This window comes from Ambystoma mexicanum, chromosome 5q (genome assembly GCF_040938575.1).
Source record: "Ambystoma mexicanum isolate Mex_15411 chromosome 5q, UKY_AmexF1_1, whole genome shotgun sequence".
NCBI lineage: Eukaryota > Metazoa > Chordata > Amphibia > Caudata > Ambystomatidae > Ambystoma > Ambystoma mexicanum.
The window spans coordinates 1,140,585,774-1,140,609,245 of NC_090933.1; the positions used below are offsets into that span (position 1 = coordinate 1,140,585,774).

At 45.9% G+C, this 23,472-nt stretch overlaps 1 protein-coding gene across 1 annotated transcript in view; it reads left to right on the top strand.

Annotated features, from left to right (window-relative positions):
* The window catches only part of TG (thyroglobulin), a 1,030,738-nt gene that overhangs the window by 392,783 nt on the left and 614,483 nt on the right, over positions 1-23,472 (top strand). Inside the window, exons 31-34 of the mRNA XM_069622147.1 lie at positions 4,743-4,919; positions 7,674-7,785; positions 14,819-14,898; positions 17,997-18,140. Coding sequence (XP_069478248.1) covers positions 4,743-4,919; positions 7,674-7,785; positions 14,819-14,898; positions 17,997-18,140 — 513 coding nt within the window. The remainder of the gene's footprint in view (positions 1-4,742; positions 4,920-7,673; positions 7,786-14,818; positions 14,899-17,996; positions 18,141-23,472) is intronic.

A 23,472-nucleotide genomic window follows, 5' to 3' on the forward strand; every position in this document is an offset into this window, starting at 1 on the left:
TTCTCTAACACAGGATCTCATCGCACACGTATCAACCAAGAAGAAAAGAATCTTGTAACCTATAACTGCCCTGACCCTCGGTTCCTCTTGGGGGCCTGGGGTAAACGATAGAATGGAACACATCAAGTTGCGTGTGTGGGCTGTTTTATTGTGTATACATGTTCGGTCCTGTTCTAGTAAATAGATTCTCTTCCACCATTGTCATACCCCCTACTATGGGTGCTGCTGGTGCCTGCAGCAATATGTTTGCATCCCATTGTACTACTACATTCTGCAGTACTTGTGGTTGCACTTGTGTTTGCTGTGTCTGGGATTGTACCAAATGTTGTGGTTGTTGCGTTTGTGGCTGTAGCGCTTGCTGTGCTTGCAGCATTTGCAGCACCTGTGTTTGCTGAAACTGCATGTAATCTTGGAAATTATAGTCTGGTGGTGCAGCGCTATAGTGTGGTGGGTATGCTGACCACCCTCTTGGACCGCATTGTTGCCAGTTTTGTTGTACCCCTGCCATACTTCTACAAACCCATGAAATGTGCCCCAAATTCTTGCATGTCCAGCCCTGTGCTGGTGGCCGCCAAGTTGTGGTTGCCCTCGATTAAATCCTTCTGCCTGTGATACTTGGAATCCAAACCCTCTGCCTCTTGGTACAAAACCTCTCCCCCGAGAGTAATAATTATAGTCCCCTCTTCCTGCAAAGTTTGCTTTTGACCCTGGCTGCATCTGATGGTCTTCCTGCATATTGTGGTTCTCCCCAACCTTTGTTAATATGGCTCCTTCTACTGCCAATTTTGACCATTTCTTTTGGACCAACCCTGCTTCCTCTATCTTTTTTTCCTCAACCTTCTTTCTGTCATTCTCTTGTTTAGTCTACAATAGTCAATTGTCTCTCAGGCAATGGTTTTGCCCCAATCCCCACAATTTTCTTTAATTGTCTCTGTACCTCTTTGGGGATGCCCTGGCATAACCTGATAAGAAATGGTTATATTTTTGTCCCATGCTTCCCTCATTTCTAAACGCCAGTTCTCCTGAATGTCTTGTATGTAGGCAGCAGGGTCCTCATCTGGTCCCATCTTTTCTGTAATTATTGCACTCATGTCTGATGTGTCTGGAAATGTTATTCTAAGTGCCCTGCAAACGTCTGCTTGACAATTGTAAAAAGGTGCCCCATCATGTCTTGTATTTTCGCATGTCACCTTAGGATACCCTGCTTGTTTCCAGATGTCATCTGATTGCTCGCCCAATATAGCAGCAAACAAGTTCTCTTGTCTCCCATAGCTAATGTCATGCCAGCCATCTTTCCTTCTAAGTCATAAACCCACTTCCCTGTACCTGTTGTAAGTGACAGTAATTTGTAAATTAAATAATTTGTATTTGTCTGTGGCCATGGTATGTATTGTGCCAGTCCTCTACCTTTCTGTAACAATGGGAATTGTGTCAGTCCCATTCTGCGTGCAGATTTTGTTGCACCCTTTATCTATTTTGGCACACCCATCATGCAAACTGTTTTGTGTCCTGGTAAATCTTTCTGCCTGCTTACATATCATGTTTTTCTTTTTGGCCTTTGCAAATTCCTCCCTGGGTGACACGGGTATTTAATAGGCTCTGGCCTTATCGTTAGTTCCTCTAAATTGGACCAAGCTACATTTCCTCCTACACATGTGCCTGTATATGGGGCCCATGTAGCTTCCTCTTCCCTCCCCTCCCGTCACCTTCCACGTCTGACAGTGCTTCTTCTTCTTCATCCTCTCTGTCCTCAAACTCTAGTCTTCTAAGGGGATCTATCCCATGTGTTCAACTCATTATCTCCATGCCTGCCTTGTGTATACCTTCCCCAACTCTCCCTTATACTTGTGCCATGCATTCTGTTCCTGTCTAGGCTGTCACTATTCTTTCTCATAGTGTCTTCTTCTCCCTGGCCCAATAATGTAAGCCTACTAAGGATGTCATCAACTTCCTTGCAGCGTCTTTTGAAACACCTCTCCTTTTCCTTCTCTTCATTTTGTCATCTTTCTCCTCTTTTCCTTCCTCTCTTTTGCTTGCTTTTACTCTCTCTTCCTGTCTCTTTTCTCTTTCCCTGCCTTCCTCTTGTCTGCTCTCTTTCTCTCTCCGCTCTTCATTTGTCCCATTTTCTCTCTTCTTCTGACCTCTTCTCATTCTCTTCCTCCTGTCTGGCTCTACCTTCCCTCGCCTTCTCTTTATCTTCACCAATACTGTTCCCATTGGGTTTCAATAATATTTGTCCTCCTATCCATGTATCTGACACGATCTATGTCTCATCCTTTTCGTCCTGCATGCTTTTTGATCTGTGATACTCCTTAACTGCATCTGTTAACTTCGCTTGCACCCTACGCCGCATATCAGATTCTTCCGGTAATAGCGCTGGCCTTTGCCTGCTCACGTTCTCACTTCTCATACCATCTACATCACTATATGGGAGGGGGTGCATATATGGAATTTGAATACCCTGGTGCAGTCTTTAATGGATATAATTTCTATACAGGCAAGGACGGATTACTTGTTTGGGGAAGAGGCAGGGCAGGGGAGGTTGTCTGTGGGCTCTTCACCTGTTCCATCATGCTGGCTAAGCATCAATATCAAAAAATATCAGGATGTGAGACCCTAGAACAGTTAAAAAGTTTTGGACATATTTATTTAAATCTCAAAAACAGTTTTTAGAAATTTACATTGCTTTCGCTAAGCACGAAAGTGACACGGATAGATTTTATACAAACAAGGGGAAGTACAACTATGTACCATCCTCAGAAGTGTGGAAGAAGAGTTCCCTAACAAATTGCACAAGTGAGTACAATGATTGGGTGGAAGATAACTCGAATGAGTGCTGCCCGAGGCTGCTATTCAGTCCGGGTATACATAAGAACGGTGTACACAACACTATATAGAGACATACAAAAAAGGAGTTTCGACAGTTGTGTCACAGATTATCGACACTGTAGTGTTTCGGCCACAGGGGCTTGATTCGAGCTTGTACATGTGGTGGCCTTCATCAGGAGAGACTTGTCAAGTGGGTCTGTCCGTGGGTGTTCTCGTCAAACAGAAGTAAGGCAGAGTAGCTGTGCTGTTATCGTTCCTGGTATTGGTCCTGGGAATCGAGGTGTATTAAGTACACTGTGGGAGGTAGACCTGCAGTGCCGGGTTCTAGTGTTCCAGAGGGCACTGGGCTTATCCTTAGCCTTGGATCAGCACCGAATTGCTCACGATCATGCTGCGGTCACGACTTGCCGAGTCAAACACTGGCCAGTGTGTTGTATTATATGTACCTAGCAGTTTGTGTGGTGATTTATTATACATGCGCCCATTCAGGTAGTGGCCTCCTCTGTCGATTCTTGTGGCTGCGATAAAACGGTTAGCAACAGCGACAGTCTATTCTTCACAAATTGCAACTGGAGGAGCCTGGGCTCTACTTCCAAGCTCTTCCAGGTGGGGAGCATGACAAATCTTCCCAGATGTTGTGTACGTACTAAACCTTCACAATTGTTAGCTTTATCATCGGAGGCCAACCCTATAGTTCGTCCGTGCGTGATACCTGCCTTTCCCTCCTGTCCGATCCCGGACTAGTCTTGGTTGACTTCACAGATTAATGCGTGAGAAACCCCCACCTGCCCCTCTGGCACGAGACATGGCCATAGCACACAATTCCTTCCATGACAATGCCCGCTGTACCTCCCAGACTATCCGAGTGCAGTAGTGATGTTCTTCTATCTCAACCGCTTTGACTGCAATTTGCCTGTTTTCCCGGTCCGTGCCAGGTGCAGTGACTAATCAATCTTGTGACATTTCATAGTGTGAAAAAGAGATGAAGGCCCGTGTTTCGAGCTGGTGGTGCTTGTGGGAACTAAAGTCATGATTGGTGTTTGAATAGTGTGTGAGGTCCGGGGCACTGCATGTTGCTGCAAGGTTGGGCTGCTGCGAAAATGGCCAGCGCTGCAAGGTGCTGCAAGGTCGGGGCTGGCCCGGTGGTGAATGTTCAAATGCTCCGATTGGGAATTGGAAGGTTAGGGACGGGTTTCAGGATAATGCAGCAAATGAGTAACACATTTGCGGTTGGGCAGCAGTTACTTTTCCTAACTCCTCTCTCTCTGCCTATGTTCGTCCATGATTAATATTGTTCTTCTGTGGGTGCAAGAGAGATGCCAGAGTTACCTGTCTGGGAAACATATTTTTTATGAGCACAATATTGGGCGTTTGCCAATGTGTTACATGATATAATCGTAGAAACAAAATGCAATATACATTGTTTCCTTGGATTTTGTATTACTATGAAGTCAGACAAAGTAGGATATGGTGGTGGGCTGCTGAAGTAGTGGTTGGCATATAGTAATGTGTCTTCAGTACGCCATGCTTGATTACCATAACAACTGACTGTTGGCCCCTTTAGGTAGATTTTGGAGGACTCAATTCCCTGGTAGTTGATAGTCCTATAAATACCACCCGGGGGTGGGGGTATATTGCCTCTTTTAAGAGTGCCATCTTCAGAGCTTCCCTCAAGGGCTATAGACTTGGTATATTCTTCACAGTTGTGGGTCAGGGGCATACCAAGGACAGGAGGCATTGGCCCAGATGGTTAACTCTCCATGTTACTTGGCAGCCCATGGCAGCATTGCATTGCTGCCTTAGTGTTGCACAGGAAAGGCACAGAAAAAGCGGGATCATGTTGTTTGTGTGATTATATCAAAGTGACGCATACATCAACATCTCTAATGTTGGCCATTCTCTCTCGTCCGCAGGCTGTGAAGATGAAGGTGCCATATGCCAAGTGGCGGATTTAACAGATACTGCAGATCTGTACTTCACGTGCACCCTTTATTCACAGGCCCAGGTCTGCGAGAACATCACTGATGCAATCCCAGAAAACTGCGCTATTGTTCTCCCACAGAAACCCCAGCTTCTTTACCAGAAGAAAGGTGAGCCTGATACCGCCATGTACAGGCATTCTCTAACTCTCCTCAACAGCCTGTCATGGTCCTCAATATCATCTTGAAGGGGAACTAATTCACACTGACGTTGATGATGTTTTGGTGGATTATGTGGATTGCGTTACAGAGTAAATTCCCATACAGGCCAGTGCTCCTCTATTTGGGGAACTTGATCGATCTCCTAAGGTTCTTCCTATGCGGTGTCTGAACATCACCCCCTTGTCTTCCCTTCTGTCTGTATCCTTGGACCTTATATGCCACCAAGGCCTGTGCTCCACTGCTATGCTGTGTATGCACAAAGGGTTCCGTAAGAGGCATCCCCCGGGTTGCTTTACCTCATTTTTCTTTGATGTGGTAAATACGTTAACCTCCTGTTTCCTACCTCCTCCTCTATCCCTGTTATACTTTGGGTTTCACACTTTGCATTTTGTTGTCGGGGGGAGACCCGCTCCCCCCTTGTTGCATTGGAATTTTTTTTTAAAACCTTATTGTTGTAGCTTGTTCAGGCACTGATTCCACCCACATTTGATATTTGTCCAAAATGGAATCCTGGATGAATGACACTGGACCAACCTTCGAATTGATGTTGCAAACAGAGGACCTTTTGTTCCATTGCGTCTCTTGCCCAAAAGGCCCAAAAGGGTGTTGTTTAGCAGATCAGGGTCTATTTCTAATTTAATTCTAAGTAATAGAGTCGGAATAGATTTTATTCTAAAAGATTGTCACAGGCGGCTCATTTCTTGCATACACTGGGCCGAGGAACCCATAGCCAGAGGCCCCGCAGAATGATGTGAAGCTGTCAGAAGTGCTAAGTAGCTCATCTAAACGTCTCACGAGTAGGCTTGTCCTTTTTCGCATAGACTTGCACTTAAGGGGTTAAGTGGTGGTCATTGGGTTCCAGAGGCAGCTGGCTTGAACTAAACACCTTCACGCAAGAGTAAAAAAGAGGTTTTGTGGGTAGGCTAAGATAAATTGATGAACTGATGACTAAGAGGGCTTCACATACAAGCAGAAGTTGCTGAATGGTTTGTACGATTCGTGAAACTACAAAGGATGTGCTGATTGGGGCAGTATGAATTGATGAACGGCATAATGTTGAATGGTCAGATAAAAAATGTGCCTAAATAATAATTGAGGTGTAGTATGGGATGAAAAAAAAGGGGGGGGTCTGGGAATCTCTCTACCAGCACAAACACAGCCCAATGACCTGTTCATGGGTGAATAACCCCATGGGAGATACTCTACCAAGTCTTTAGCTCACTGTCCCTTTCACAGAGAAGAAATGTACCCGCATATCAGTCTTTGTCCTGCCCACGGGCAGTTGAGAATCGAAATGCTAGGCAATTCTCCTCTGAACAAGAGTACCAACAGCAACCCCATAGACATGTTTCAGCCTTGTTGGGCATCATTAGTGAGGTGAAGCTGTGCCTCTCTAAGAACAGTGAGCAAGGGGTGCACCTCTGGATCACCCTGGTAACTTAGGGTGAGACCCAAAGTTGATTTAAGCAAAACAAAGGGGGGGTGGGTCTGGGAATCTCTCTACCAGCACGAACACAGCCCAATGTCCTGTTCTTGGGTGAATAACCCCTGGGAGAGACGCTACCAAGTCTTTAGCTCACTGACCCTTTTACAGAGAAGAAATGTCCCTGCATGCACCTTTCCATGATGTCACTCTTTGCTACTGCCTCTGCGTGGTGTTCATTCTACCGGTTAGACCGCTCAGTCGGAAGGACATTTCACCAAGAATATTGGAGACTCAGATGTGACATCTCAGAGTCACAAGGCCCTTCGCAGGAAAACTCTGGAAGTGACATACTTGATTTCAGATCCAGATGATGAGCCATATTAAACACAAGCATGCCAATAAGCCTTGATAGATAACGTGCCCAATAGACCCTGAAACCCCCACCACCGGGGTTGTGAGTGATAGCCAAATAAACTCTATCAATCTGTTAGGCCCAAACGACCACCTTTAATAAAAGCCAGAGACACACTTTGTTTGAAAAGATCAGCAGTCATATCATTTCAGTTAGAGGGGTTGCACCACTCTCAAGGTGGTAGCACGGAGCAACGTAGAGACAGTGAATCCTACCCCTAAAAACCCCAAAACAATGCCTATGCCACAAGGTCTCCAGTGACTCCCCGAAACTGCTGATGATTACTCTTAGTACACCGCTAGGTGGTAGCGGTGCACGGTACAAAGCAACATAATATAACATGTGAACGTGACATCGTCATGGGTCCCTTCACATGGTAATCCCCCCTGTGGCATTCACGGGTTGGGTCAGCCCTACTAGCAGAGTGCTATCACGATGCTTAATATCATTCATCCTGCCCAGGGATCTAATTTTCAGGTCTTTGTATGGCCCTTTATCTATTGGGACATTAAAGGTTAACTAATCACAAGTGTCAAATCGTGAGCTTAGGTTGATTGTGTTTTCAAGTGCATACAAATATGCAAGAATGAATCCCTCCAATTGATGGTAAAGGCATTTATTTCTTTTGATCCACCTTACGCCATCTTGTGAACAATACTTTCAGACTTTTTCTTCACACTGTTTTCCCAAAATATGAGAAGGAAGTGTTTGCCTTTGCATACAGTCCCTTCATGAGGTTTCTCTGTAAACAAGGTCCATGGGGAAGTGATGACCAACAGTTGGTCTCTTTCACGTCTGCAAAAGCACGCTTGTCTTTTTAGTCACCCTAGAACTATTTTTAATCAATGTTGCCATTTTTTTGCAGTTGTTTTGGCAGAAAAAGTGAAGAACTTTTACACTCGTTTGCCCTTCGGGAAGCTAACTGGATTTTCTGCAGTAAACACAATTTCAATTTCTGGAAAATCGGTCTTCGATGGGTAAGGAAAAGAAACTGCACCTGTGTGTATATCTACTGTATATCTAGAGTTGGTCCCTTTATCACTGGTTCTGCCGCAGCTTTCGTTCTCTGTTGTTTAAAGGTTTACAATAGGCGACCCTTCCTGCTTGGTGGTGGCAGTGACATGGACAGATGACCTATCGCGCAGTCACAGAATTACAAATCATTTCCCCTGAAGTTCTAAAAGTATGTTCTAAAAGTGGTTCTTCATTTCCCCTGAAGTTCTAAAAGTATGTTCTAAAAGTGGTTCTTCATTTCCCCTGAGGTTCTAACAGTGGTGCTCACTGTACCTTTCACAGAAAACCACTTGCATATCATTCCAGCCTCACCCACAAGGGCAGTCCAGCACCGAAATGCTATGCAATTCTACTCTGGACAAGGGTATTCATCAGCAACCCCAGCCATATGTTTCAGCCTTCTTTGGCATCATCAGTGTGGTGAAGCTGAGCCTCTCTTACCACACCGAGAAGGGGTCCATGATTGGTTCCCTGTAGCTATTTAGGGTGAAACCCCACGTTTTACAAAATGTACTAAAATGTGGGAGCTGAATTGTGGACTGAGCCAGTTTCAGAAGAATGAGTGGTGAGGTGTTGTGCATTGCCGTCACTATGCACTCTCCCGTGTTCCCCGCAGGAGTCTGGCCTGTGCTTGCAAATTCAGCCTTGCCTGTTTTCATCTCAAAGTTAAGTCCATTGTACTGAAACCACACTGAACTCTACTGTGCATTCCACTCTCCATGCCACCTCGCCATTCCACTCTGCATGCCCTCCTCATGCCATTTTCCATTCCACACTGAACTCTACTGTGCATTCCACTCTCCATGCCACCTCGCCATTCCACTCTGCATGACCCTGCTCATGACATTCTGTATTCCACACTGAACTCTACTGTGGATTCCACTCTCCATCCCACCTCACCATTCCACTCTGCATACCCTCCTCATGCCATTCTGTATTCCACTCTGCACTCTACTGTGGATTCCACGCTCCATGCCAACTCACCATTCCACTCTGCATACCCTCCTCATGCCATTCTGTATTCCACTCTGCACTCTACTGTGGATTCCACTTTCCATGCCACCTCGCCTTTCCACTCTGCATGCCCCTCCTCATGCCATTCTCCATTCCACTCTGCACTCTACTGTGCATTCTACTCGCCATGCCACCTTGCCATTCCACTCTGCATGCTCCTCCTCATGCCATTTTCCATTCTAAAATGAACTCTACTGTGCATTCCACTCTCCATGCCACCTCGCCATTCCATTCTGCATGTCCCTCCTCATGCCATTATCCATTCCACTCTGCACTCTACTGTGCATTCCACTCTCCATGCCACCTCGCCATTCCACTCTGCATGACCCTGCTCATGCCATTCTGTATTCCACACTGAACTCTACTGTGGATTCCACTCTCCATGCCACCTCACCATTCCACTCTGCATACCCTCCTCATGCCATTCTGTATTCCACTCTGCACTCTACTGTGGATTCCACTCTCCATGCCAACTCACCATTCCACTCTGCATACCCTCCTCATGCCATTCTGTATTCCACTCTGCACTCTACTGTGGATTCCACTTTCCATGCCATCTCGTCTTTCCACTCTGCATGCCCCTCCTCATGCCATTCTCCATTCCACTCTGCACTCTACTGTGCATTCTACTCTCCATGCCACCTCGTCATTCCACTCTGCATGCTCCTCCTCATGCCATTCTCCATTCCACAATGCACTCTACTGTGCATTCCACTCTCCATGCCACCTCACCATTCCACTCTGCATGTCCCTCCTCATGCCATTATCCATTCCACTCTGCACTCTACTGTGCATTCCACTCTCCATGCCACCTCGCCATTCCACTCTGCATGCTCCTCCTCATGCCATTTTCCATTCCACACTGAACTTTACTGTGCATTCCACTCTACATGCCATCTCGCCATTCCACTCTGCATGCCCCTCCTCATTCCATTCTCCATTCCACTCTGCAGTCTACTGTGCATTCCACTCTCCATGCCACCTCGCCATTCCACTCTGCATGTCCCTCCTCATGCCATTCTCCATTCCACTCTGCACTCTACTGTGCATTCCACTCCCCATGCCACCTCGCCATTCCACTCTGCATGCCCCTGCTCATGCCATTCTCCATTCCACTCTGCACTCTACTGTGCATTCCACTCTCCATGCCATCTCGCCATTCCACTCTGCATGTCCGTCCTCATGCCATTCTCCATTCCACTCTGCACTCTACTGTGCATTCCACTCTCCATGCCACCTCGCCCTTCCACTCTTCATGCCCCTGCTCAGGCCATTCTCCATTCTACTCTGCACTCTACTGTGCATTCCACTCTCCATGCCACCTCGCCATTCAACTCTGCATGTCCCGCCTCATGCCATTCTCCATTCCACTCTGCACTCTACTGTGCATTCCACTCTCCATGCCACCTCGCCATTCCACTCTGCATGTCCGTCCTCATGCCATTCTCCATTCCACTCTGCACTCTACTGTGCATTCCACTCTCCATGCCACCTCGCCCTTACACTCTGCATGCCCCTGCTCATGCCATTCTTCATTCCACTCTGCACTCTACTATGAATTCCACTCTTCATGGCACCTCGCCCTTCCACTCTGAATGCCCCTTCTCATGCCATTCTCCATTCCACACGGAACTATAATGTGCATTCCATTTTCCATGCCATCTCGCCATGCCATTGAACTATGCATGTCACTCCTCATTCCATTCTCCATTCCACTCTCCACTCTAATGTGCATTCCACTCTCCATGCCACCTCTCCATTCCACTCTGCATGTCCCTCCTCATGCCATTCTCCATTCCACTCTGCACTCTACTGTGCATTCCACTCTCCATGCCACCTCGCCCTTCCACTCTGCATGCCCCTGCTCATGCCATTCTCCATTCCACTCTGCACTCTACTCTGCATTCCACTCCCCATGCCACCTCGCCCTTCCACTCTGCATGCCCCTGCTCATGACATTCTCCATTCCACACTGAACTCTAATGTGCATTCCACTTTCCATGCCATCTCGCCATGCCATTCAACTCTGCATGTCCCTCCTCATTCCATTCTCCATTCCACTCTGCACTCTACTGTACATTCCACTGTCCATGCCACCTCTCCATTCCACTCTCCATGCCACCTCCTCATGCCAGTCCCCATTCCACTCTGCACTCCACTGTGCATTTCACTGTCCATGCCACCTCTCCATTCCACTCTCCATGCCACCTCCTCATGCCAGTCTCCATTCCACTCTCCATGCCACCTCATCATGCCATCTAACCACACGCACATAGGGTTACCTGCTTGGAGAGTGTATCATTGAATCTGTCTCGGATATTTATGTAGAGTAATATAAAAGTATAAACAGCCCATCATGATATATTATACGTTCCTTGGAACTTCGACATGTGAACACGTACAGGTCATTTCCTAAAGAAAAATAAATTGCAGCATAATGCAGCAACCAGTGCCCAAATAGCACATTCATTTTAATTTGCTAAATGTCAAGTTATAGCTGAACACAACCTCATACTAGATGCGCAAAATAGACTCAATGAATGTACAAGAGTGAATTGGATGCGCAGCAATGTTGACCCACATCCCTTGAGGCGTGTTGACATCGACTATCATTTACCCAAGAATAATTAGATGGAAGAACGTTTTCTGACTTAATAAAGCAAATTGATAATTATCCAAGCACTTTTTCTTTAATTCAAATGTATGGAAAATATTGAATAATGAAGTTTCTCATTTTTCTGATCATGTGTGTTATTGGTATGATATGATATGATATGGCATTTGTAACGTGCCTATACACAAGTGTTTCAAGTGTTTCAAGGCGCGACGAGGCAGGGAGGGGGGAACAAGGGGAAGACAGACAACGATCCTACTAGGCCAGGTGTCATTCAGATCGCGCAAGTGCAGGGGTAGGGGGAAGGGAGAAAGTGCAAGGGGAGATGAGGGGGGAAGTGCAGTACAAGGTAAGTAGAATAAAATAAGTAAGGGCCAGCTGGTGGCAAGTGCAAGGTAAGTGCAGACAAGTGCTGGGAACGGGGGCTCTAGGGATACAGAGACAGTCCCGCAGTGCAGGGGTTGCCAGGGACGCAGTGCAAGTGTAGAGTGGCTGGGCCCAGGACCGAGGTGGGCGAGAGTGGCCCAGTTGCAGATTCGGTGCAGATTCAGCGAAGAATTAGCAGGGGAGAGGGAGAGAGAAAGCAGAAGCAAAGAGGAAGGTTTTGAGGTGCTTCCGGAACCAGAGATGGTTCTCCACAAGTTTCAGGGAGGCAGGAAGGCTGTTCCAGAGGGAGGCCCCTGCCGCGGAGAGAGATCTACCCCCAGCTCGTTGCTTCGAGAAGCGGCTGACCCTGAGGGAGTTGGAGACGGATGAGCGAAGGGCTCGGGAAGGAAGATATTTGGGAAGAGAGAGTTGAAGGTATTTAGGCCCCAGGCCCCAGAAGGCCTTGTGGACAATGCAGAGGGTTTTGAACTTTATCCTCGCAGCCACTGGGAGCCAGTGTAGAGATTTCAGTCCTGGAGAGATACGGTCCCTGGGCTTGAGGCCAAGGACAAGTCTTGCAGTTCTGTTCTGGATGAGTTGCAGAGGGCAGAGAGTGGAGGCAGGCAGATTAAGATAGAGGCTGTTACAGTAGTCCAGCTTCGAGAGAACCAGGGCTCATGAGACAGTGAGCTTCTGGGGGAAGGAGAGGAAGGGAAGAATACCTCTGAGGAGGTGCAGCTGGTAGTGTGACTTCTTAGAGACGGCAGATATATGAGGAGAGAAGGAGAGTGTGGAGTCGAAGATAACCCCGAGGTTTTTTGCCTTGCAGGTAGGAGCAGGAAGAGGGCCAAGAGAGGCCGGCCAGAGAGCTGCAGGGAAGGAGGGAGTGGGTGTGCCGATGAGTAGAATCTCAGTCTTACTGGCATTAAGGCAGAGGTCATTGGCGGCACACCATTCCTGGATAGCAGACAGTCAGAGATGAGGGAAGGAGAGGAGGAGGCCGAGGGTAGCCTGAAAATGAGCTGGGTATCGTCCGCATAGCACTGAAAGTTGGGGCAGAGAGCGGCGATGCGGTTGGCAAGGAGTGCCAGGTACTGGTTGAACAGCCAGGGGGAGAGATTTGATCCCTGGGGGACACCACAGGTGGAAAAAAAGATGTCAGAGAGGAAGGACCCCAGTTGGACCTGGGAGGGTCGATTGTAGAGGAAAGAGGTCAGCCACGCCAGAGCCTGACCAGTGATGTTATCACGGAGACGGTTGAGCAGGATGTCATGGTTGACAGTGTCAAAGGCAGAAGAGAGATCGAGCAGAATGAGAACACACGGAGTGTTGGAGTCAAGGTTCAAGAGTAGGTCCTCACGGATGTTGAGGAGAGCAGTTTCCGTGCTTCTGGCAGCTCTGAAGCCAGATTGATGGTCAAGAAGACTGCCAACAGATTCAGCATGGAGGTTAAGCTGGGAGATGGCCGGTTTCTCCAGGAGCTTGCCCAGGAAGGGAGTGATGGAGATTGGGTGATAGTTAGCCGGGCAGGAGGGGTCAGAAGAGGGTTTCTTAAGAAGAGGGTGCACAAGGGAGTGCTTAAGGGGGGATGGGAAGACTCCAGAGGCGAAGGAGTGGTTGCAAAAGTCAGCCAGGGCAGGAGCTAGGGAGTCGATGTGGTCCTTGATAGTTTTGGAGGAACAGGGGTGAACCTGTTTAGACGAGACTTTCATAGATCGGACTTGTCTGGAAACCTCGTCAGCAGAAAAAAGGTGAAAGGTAGAGAAGGAGGGAGGAGGGGTGGCTGTAGAAGGGCCAGAGGAAGAGCCAGGAAGAGAGGGAGGGAGGTTATAGGAGGAGAGTGAGGACGGGATGTCCTGAGTTTTAGAGATGAAGTGAGAGGCCAGTGCAGTGCAGAGGGCCTGGGAGGGGACAGGAGAGGTAGAGACTGCAGCAGGGTTGGCAAGCTCCTTGCAGATTTTAAAGAGTCATACTTAATTCATATAATATGTACTTTCCTCAGATAAGACTCCAGTGCATTAGTGTTGACTTAATGGAGCCATTAGTTCAGCCGTTTGCTCCCTATCTGGGAATCACCAAATATTCGGTGCCTTTCTTTGTGGGTGTTTCTTCTTTTACATCGAGCCTCATTGACCTCGAATATAACAATGGCGGTGGAATGGCCTGCAGGCTACCCGGGAGATTTCCCAGTGGGCCGCTGCACCAGGGGCCTCTTTTCTGTGGGTCTCATTGTCCCCTTCCATTCATATCTCCCGCCCCCACCACATCCCACATCAATTTTGAGTAAATACCTTGTTATAAAACTTTGACTATGTGGTTCCCTACTCGTAACACATCTTATACTTTAGCTTTTTGTTATCTTTAACTACTTCTATAATCTTTGTATTGCGACAAACGTGCTTTTAAATCCACCATTTGCACTCACTTTTCCAAATTTATGTGGGGGAAGAAGCTCCCACCAACCATACTTAAAGACCTTGGTCTTGCTTGCCACATTTGCCTGCAAAGTGTGATATAGGGCCACTTTAGAAATCATTTCCATGGACACTTTTTGTTCTCAATCCACCCCTGGACAATGGAGTGATTTCCACTCTTTATTCTCCCGCAGTCTTGCACTCAGAGGAATGTTTGCCATTGTGGATGTTACATGCAGACCCAATGCATATGTTTCTTATAATTATAATTATAATTGGCTATTTATAACGTGCTTAATACCCAGAGGTTTCTAAGTGCGGACCCAGGGATCGAACCTGTGTTGCTCCGCGTTGTCTTGCTTCCAAGGCGAGCGCGTTGCCCCTGAGCCATCCTCCTTGTGAATCAGTTTGAATCTGTGCATGGGAAAAATATGCTTTTTATCTGTTCACATGTACAGTAAGCCACCCCTTAAGTTACATAATCAGCCCCAATGCCACGGAATTACATTAAATAGAAGCATCAGCAAATGACATGACTACATACGTAAGCGGCTGCACCCCCATTTGTGCTTTCTTTCTGCTTCACAGATTCTTCGATTGCGAGCGCCACTGTGACACTGACATCTGCTGCAAAGGATTTGGGTTTTTGCCTTCTCCGGAATCTTCAGGTAACGTGGTTTATATTTCTTCATAGTGCTTCCCCAAAATGTGCACAGGTGCGCTCAGGAGTTCCACGTTCACTGTTGATAAGTTTCAGTTGGATGCCAGCTGGGAGAGCCTGATTTAAAAGGTATGTTAGCAAAGCTATATATCAGGTGTCTGGAAGCTGCAGCTCTTCAAATGTTTTGAAATTTGACTCCCATGATCCATCGTCACTGACTATGCTGGTAAGGGATGATGGGAGTTGTAGTCTAAATCATCTGTTGATGGAAAGGTTGTAGTCACTCTATAAGGAACAAGTAATGTCAGCAATAGGTTGAATGGCAGAGCATTCTGGTCCAACAATGGGATGTTGAGTAAGCCAAAGATATCAAGATCCAGGAAACAGCAGATTGTAGAAAAGGGTGAGCCTGGAAACCCTTCTCACCAGGGCTTGGATTTAGTGTCTGAGGCTTCCGAAATAGAGAGGATGAAAAATGCATTCATTACAATTGTTCTTAAATTTTCTTAGCTGTGTCTAGTGAGAGCTTCATCTCTCTCGAATAGCTGTTGCAGGAGAATGCAGGGGGACCCTGGAGCCATTCAGCTGTCCTGTGATGCATGTCTCTATGCATCATGGGGAAGGCTCTGTTGCAAGACTGGACATTTTGTAGAAGCTAATGCTGCTATATAAATTAGCAGGGGAGGGTGTAGAGTTATAGAAGGTTTCCTTTTAAATCGACATCATTCGTTTGGATTCAAAAATACTTACTTTACTTTATTGCATTCATATTGTTTGACCATTGACCCTTGGGTTTAAGGGCGCAGCAAGACAGACAACAATTAACAGATAAGCATGTGTAACGTGCAAGAGAAGAAGAGGCATTCCTGCAATTAGCTAAACAAACAGATAGGTATTGAGTTTCCCTTTGAAAATATCGAGGAACTCAGTGCAGCACATTTCTAAGGGAAGTTCGTTCCAGGCCTTCGGTGCAATAGCATAGAAGGCAGCATTGGCGACTTTCACCGTTCTGCATCTTGAAATAGCCGGAGGATTCTGCTGACTAGATCTAAGTAGTCTGAGTTTTGTTGGCTAATGGTTCTCGCAGGTAAAGAGCCATTTTTCCCTGAATGCATTTCTGCGTAATAGTGAGGATACGAAAAAGAATACGTGGGTGAATGGGTAACCAATGCAGGCTCCGCCTTGCCTCAGTGACATGATCTCTACAGTCGAACGTCTTAACCACTCTTACCGCTCCATTTTGGACTACTTGCAGTCTATTGCATGTGGTTTTATCAATGCCTATCAAGAGGCTAGAGCAATAGTCAATCTTTGCGCCTATAATTGCTTGCGCAATCGTTTCTGCGCTCTTTTGCGATATAAATGGTCTGAGGTGGGTAAGTAGTTTTATATAGTAGGCACATGATGATATCAAACTGCTTACATGTGGGTTCATGATAAGATTATCAGCATTTAAAGATTATGTTTATGGTAGATTTTGAACTGTTTTAATGTATTTGACCACCACAAATCCATGTCCACTGAAGCATCTCAAATCTTAACACAATTGCCAAATATTCCTCCACAAGCACCGGCAACTGTTTTGTTGTCACACGTGAATTCGAGCTTTTGCATCATCACGCTTCTGACTGCACAAGTTCACATGCTGGGAAAAGGATGATAAACCATTGTGTTTTCCTGCTAGTGGCTCTCTAAATGTAGAGGGTAAGACCTCCGGGTCTTGCATTGGAGGGCAAACTGTACACAAAATGAACAATCACTATTTACTAGAACAGAGCTATTGACTTTGCCAGTGCTTGCTCTACTTAGCCACTATCTTTCTTTATAGACCGGGAATGCAGCTGTGGGCCCAACTGTACGCAGACTGTTTCCTGGTGATACATGACTCAGTTATTGCAGTCCAACATTCCACACATGGGTATTCATGGGGAAATCCGGCCAGTTCCTCCGTGATGAATAACCGCGAAGCAATGAGGGTCGGATTCTATAAGCCTTCACAGGGAATCCACAGGGAATCGTCTGAAGTGGTCAGACATTAATTGAGTAATGCCCTCTTCTATAACCAAGACGCGGGAGAGAGGGATGCAGGCCTTTTGGCTCCCCACGGTGCCCACAACGTACATTCAGGAATTCTAGGTTTTGGTGTATAATATTAGGCAACTTTAGTTGTGTGAAAATCAGACATCTTTGGACATATATTATATATAATTGGTTATTTATAACGTGCTTAATACCCAGAGGTTTCTAAGCGCGGACCCGGGGATCGAACCAGTGTTGCTCTGCGTCATCTTGCTTCCAAAAGCACGTTGCCCCTGAGCTATCCTCCCGAAACGAGCTATCCTCATATTCTAGGTCCACAAATGTATTAGGGATGGGTCCTGTTATGTTGGCACTTAGGTGCTAAGAGGTCCCCTCAGTGCAGTTTTCATCATTTGCACTATGAGGTGCAAAAGGGGGGTGCAGTATAGGAGGGAAAATCTCCTGAAAGCCTTCCTAATGCATTTCGCAGTGTAAATGCAGTAAAGACTGCCGAGAAGTTTACCCATGACAAGCACCATTTACGAATGATTCCTGTGGAATCCACCTGCATTTTGCTGGGGTAAAAAGCAGGCAGATTCCATAGGAATCCACAGCATTTAAGCCAACATAAAAATGTCATGCTAGCGTAAATGCTGCCAGCATTTATATGTCGGGGAGGATGGGGTGGCGTAAATGGAAATGTCATTCAGTGTCTCCTCTCCACCATACAAATGGATGGAAATATGGAGTGGCATAAAATCCATGTGTAATATATGCATTTGGCGGTATGCCATGATGAATATGAGTTCCAGTATGTTTCATGGAGACGGATCCCCACTGTGGTGTTGGCTTGGGCTTGAAGAACTTTTTGCCAAATGAAATTAAGAACTTTTGCAGAGATATAATGCTCTTACTAATACAAATGTGACGGACTGATATCAAGGACACACTCCATTGCAAATTACATGATTGATCTATCAGTTAATTAGGCAATTATCTGTAATCTAGCGGTACATGTATTGCATTCCGTATGTTTTTGCGGTGAAATGCACATTGATGCCTATGTTCTGGCTGTTTCCTTGACAGGAGGGAGGGTGCAGTGCCTGACTCTTAATGGCCTGGGGATTCAGACCTGCCCAGAAGAGATAGAAGGCTCTTGGCGCGCTCTGAAATGCAGCTTTTCAGACTCAGAGGCATTGGCAACTCCATTTGGCTGGTATCAGAAACCTGGTAAGTGTTTGATATCACACAGGTACCTTAGTCTAGTATCTTTGAAAGCGAGTGCTACACTGACGTCAGAATGTAATTATTATGTGAACACAATTGATTTTGATGTCACATCTCTTGAGTACTGTGGGCCGCGTGTTTCTATACTTCAGCAGGAAATAATATAATGTCACGGCTGCAGTATTGGGCTTTTGTGCAGAGCGACGTTATGAGCTTGCATGCACCTATGCTTAATTGGTTTAATTGGCTTTTTTATAACGCACTTAAGTTTGGTTTCTAAGTACAGATCCGGGAATCGAACCACTGTTGCTCTGCGTGGTCTTGCTTCCATGACCAGCGCATTGCCCCTGTTCTATCCCCTGTTCCTTACATGGGTTGTGTGGCGAAGTCGCGCACTGGAGGTTGACAGTGGGGCAACCGTGGTGAGCAGGAATCACGGTCCACTTCCTGGTTTAGGCCCCAGTCAAGCTGAATATACAGAACACCCTCAGATCCCACACCGGCCCCAGCCTTCCATGATGACTTTATGGCAATCTGCAACTGACCAGGAAACCTTAAAGAACCATAACATGTGTTGACATGAGGAATGTGGCAGGGAGGGAGGGGCATATGTCCGGCAGGCAGGCCTGCTACTGCGGGCACCTGCGGCACCCACAATAACATGAAGAAATACAACATATAAATATTGGCAAAAGGGGGGTGGTGCAGGAGTAGGGACATCTTAACCCACTAGAAAAAAAAAACACTCTGGTTTGGGTGCCTGGTCATTAGATTTGGGCTTTTAGGCACCAGGCACTTAAGGGGTGGGGATAGAATGGTTAATTCCTTTCTCAAGCAGGGAGACCAAGAAAGCACACTATGGATTGTTATGCCTGTCCCTGTTCTTGACTGTGTGGACTCTTGCACTGGTCAGGTGGGGCAGGTCTTCTCCTTGATGCCTGTTTCAGGTTGCACTGCTGTGATATTACTCACGATCAGACATTTCTGTACACTTTCCCACTGCCAGCTTCAGAGGGTCACTTACAGGCAGATTTTCAGTTGCTCCAAAGGGACCAGCTTTTCTTATGAGACGGGTCTGGCTAAATGTCTGAAGCGGCACAGTGGGACTGCTACGTAGCCAGAGGGAGGAGACACAACTCCTCCCTAACCACGGAAGCAGAATGGAGTACAAACCTCCCACCTTGGTTGGCACGGGTGCCTCATATGTAGCTAACAGGACACACCGAGTCAGACCATGGGGGAAGAGGTTTAGGGAGAAGTTGTGGATAGGTAAGGGAGAATTAGGAAAACCGGACAGAGGATTAGGGTACTTTATTGGCTAGGGAGTTTTTTGGGGGGGAAATGACATACAATACACAATGCAATGATTTCAGTAATATCACACACCTTAACTTGCTTTACTTGAACCCTGTTCCTACGGCTGTCTTGGCAGGTCACCCAGAAACACCACTAGCTGGTTGAATGAGGTTGAAAACACATACTGGGCCATACTACACGGTGCACATGTAATGGTTGCATGAATTTCCGAATACTCAGCCACAATAGAGTAAGCAAATGAAGCGACAAAAAAAACACAATAGTAACTCAGTGAAAGATAATGCTCCTTAAAGCCTGGCTAACACAATAATTGTAATCCTAAGCATTCTGCTCCCTGTTGCAGGACAGAGTACCAGTACCCTGTTTAACACATAAGTCTTAACACACACATGGATGGAAAAGTTTTGCGTGGTGTGCCTTTATTTTACTGCGTTCCTGTTACAATCACAGCATTTCTAATAGCACACTGTAGTTCCCACAATATATTTCATATCAAGCACAGCAGAACACTTAACTCAGGCTCCCGGTGCCTCCATATCTCCCCCGAGTGGATGAAAGCGAGCAGTGATGTCAGCGAGGAAGAGGATTTCACCAGAGGTGAAAGGCACGCCATCGCCGCCGCGCTGCCCGTGCCTCACCAAACACAATTACCAGCACCTGGCATAGGCAGGGCTGACCTCTATAACCGTTCCTCTGTGCATGCTGCGTGCGCGAGTGCACCGGCACACAGACTCCTGGGAAATGTAGTCTCCGATGGAATAAATGGTCCGGGGCATCAGCGGGCAACATCTCTGGGCTTGTTAGCCTCTGCTTGGTGGTTCTGGTCACAGAAGCCCTCAGGAGCTTCCACCAGCCCCACAATCCTGACATAGAGGTTAAGAAAGCCAGTGAGGTAGATACACTTCAGATTAGGAGCAACTCTGGCTAATGCGGCGATGAAGGAGAAGAACTGTGACCAAGGGCAATGATGAAGGGGATGGACTTTGACGAAAGACTGTGATGAAGGAGAGGGACTAGAAGAGAGGACTTTGTCAAAGAGAGGGACCATGGCCAAGAAGCTGAAACTGATGTGTGTATCAGTTCCCTACCTTTATGGAGTTGGGTGCAAATGTTGCAAAGATAGATGTGATTTTAGGGCTGAATTCCAGTTGCCAATCGAAACCTTTGTGGGGCCTGTACCACCCACATTTACAGGCGCATGGTTAGGATTGACCATTTGCCGCGTGGAAGTGGCAGAGGCGGGTTGAGCTTGGTACCAAACATAACAGGTGGCAATCTCCTGATTATAGTAATAGCACCTGGCAGGGAAATGTAACAGGAACCTGTTCCATGGCCTGTTCCCTAACTCAAAATTTCAAAAGGTGAAGTGCAGGCCGGAGTCAACTCAGCCCGTCTGTAGTTTTTCCTAATCACCAGCCAGGGCGAACTCATAATATACATTCCAGATATGAGGATGTCTTCCCAAATTATAGAGTTTAAAATACATGTTTGTGTTAAGGCTCAAAAATACTCCTTAAAAACGATGATATGCATATATTTCTCCTTTACACTCCCACCAGATACTGGGAGGAAATGCAACCTGCTGGACATGAAAAACACACTGTAATCACTGCATAATGTAAACCAGACATATAGGTGTTTGCATTTGCTTAGAACTCAAACTGCAGTATGATTATAGAAATTACAGCAGTTTCATTAGTTTTGTTAATTTGTGGTTTACTCCTGACAGACATACTTTTTTTAAAAAAAGCAAAACATTGAGTCACTTTGACATACAAGAATCATTTACCAGTAATATGACATTTTCGGGAAAAAACTGGTTATTAATGCCATTGTCAAAGCTAACAAGCCACCTGTCGGTAAAAAATGCGCGAAAGTAAACGTTATCATGTTCATTGGTTTTATGTATGACAAAAGGGACACAGGTGTTCAGAAAAACTAAACAAACGCATATGACGAAAGAGATAACCAAAGTCACACTTTCAGTACCTTAGATAGAAAAAATGATGAAATCAATTGATAAGAAGGTGAGCTTAGTAGCAGGAGAACCACAGAAAAGCGGACCCTACAGAAGCAAGTGTCACCAGGCATACAATTACACACTACTATAACGACACCAGTCATAAAATTTACACACTACTATAACGAGACCAATCATACACACTACTATAACAACACCAGTCATACAATTACACACTACTATAACGAGACCAATCATACACACTACTATAACAACACCAATCATACAATTACACACTACTATAACGTCACCATTCACACAATTACACACTACTATAACGACACCAGTCATACAATTACACACTACTATAACAACATCAATCATACAATTACACACTACTATAACGACACCAGTCATACATTTACACACTACTATAACAACAACAATCGTACAATTACACACTACAATAACGACACCAGTCACACAATTACACACTACTATAACGACCCCAATCATACAATTACACACTACTATAACGACACCAGTCACACACTTACACACTACTATAACGACACCAATCATACAATTACACACTACTATAACGACACCAGTCACACAATTACACACTACTATAACGACACCAATCATACAATTACACACTACTATAACGACACCAGTCATACAATTACACACTACTATAACAACAGCAATCATACAATTACACACTACTATAACGACACCAATCACACAATTACACACTACTATAACAACACCAGTCATACAATTACACACTACTATAACAACACCAATCACACAATTACACACTACTATAACGACACCAGTCATACAATTACACACTACTATAACAACACCAGTCACACAATTACACACTACTATAACAACACCAGTCATACAATTACACACTACTATAACGACACCAGTCATACAATTACACACTACTATAACAACACCAGTCATACAATCACACACTACTATAACGACACCAATCATACAATTACACACTACTATAACGACATCAGTCATACAATTACACACTACTATAACAACACCAATCATACAATTACACACTACTATAACGTTGGATAATGACAGCAGAACATGAAACAAACGACTAATTCTAAAGAAACATGCCCTCTCACTGTCGTTTGTAATAATATGTCGCACTGGAGAATCTTGATCTAGAGAACATAATATTTCTAGTACATTCACGCCATCTTGTGACCAACCTATTGCTTCAGAGAGGGGAGAGAAGAGAAAGGGGTATTGAGAAGCAGAAGATTAGTTTGCATTTTCTGCAGGACAGAGTTTTATTTTTGGTGTCTTCCTGCTCATCACTCTTTGTTCTAGAGACCTTCACCTGCATCAGAGTCCTTCTCCTTTAAGGCTGAACGGTGAATTGAAGGTGATGCCGAGGTTAAGGTGTGCTAATTTCAGATGTCCCCACCCATCATTTTCCTAAATATGAACATTTAGGTAAAAATTGGCCTAGTGCAAAAAAATGCAAAAATCTTTCGTTGTATTCTTGAACCAGGGCAGATATTGTGCTAGTGCTAAAATGACACAACATTAGCAATAGGGCAAGCATTGCGCTTGTGAAAAATTGCACTGAATGAACACACCGTTGCACTAGTGAAATGCTATCCTTCATGCTACTATCATGAAAAATTGCACATTTCCCGGACAGTTTCCCTGATGAGGCCGCAAGCATGGAGGCGGCCTTCTCACTCGCGCTTCCACTCTTACAACAGAGATGGGCGAGGGTTGCTCAAACCCTGCCACGCAAACCGGTTATGCTCCAAGTGAGTCGAAGGGAAGGCAAAGCACAGATGGCAATACAGAGAAGGGGGCGGAATTTGAGGGCATGCAAAGAGACATGAAAGCAGGAGGGTGGCATCCGGGTGGTCGAGATGGTCACACGGTGTGGTATATTTTGCAAAGAACAGCGACTTTGGAACACAAAATGGCCGCTGCAGGGCTAGCCTATCTCACGCCCCTCTTCATGTTTCTCCTCTTTTCTCATGTTTATTTATCTTTCGG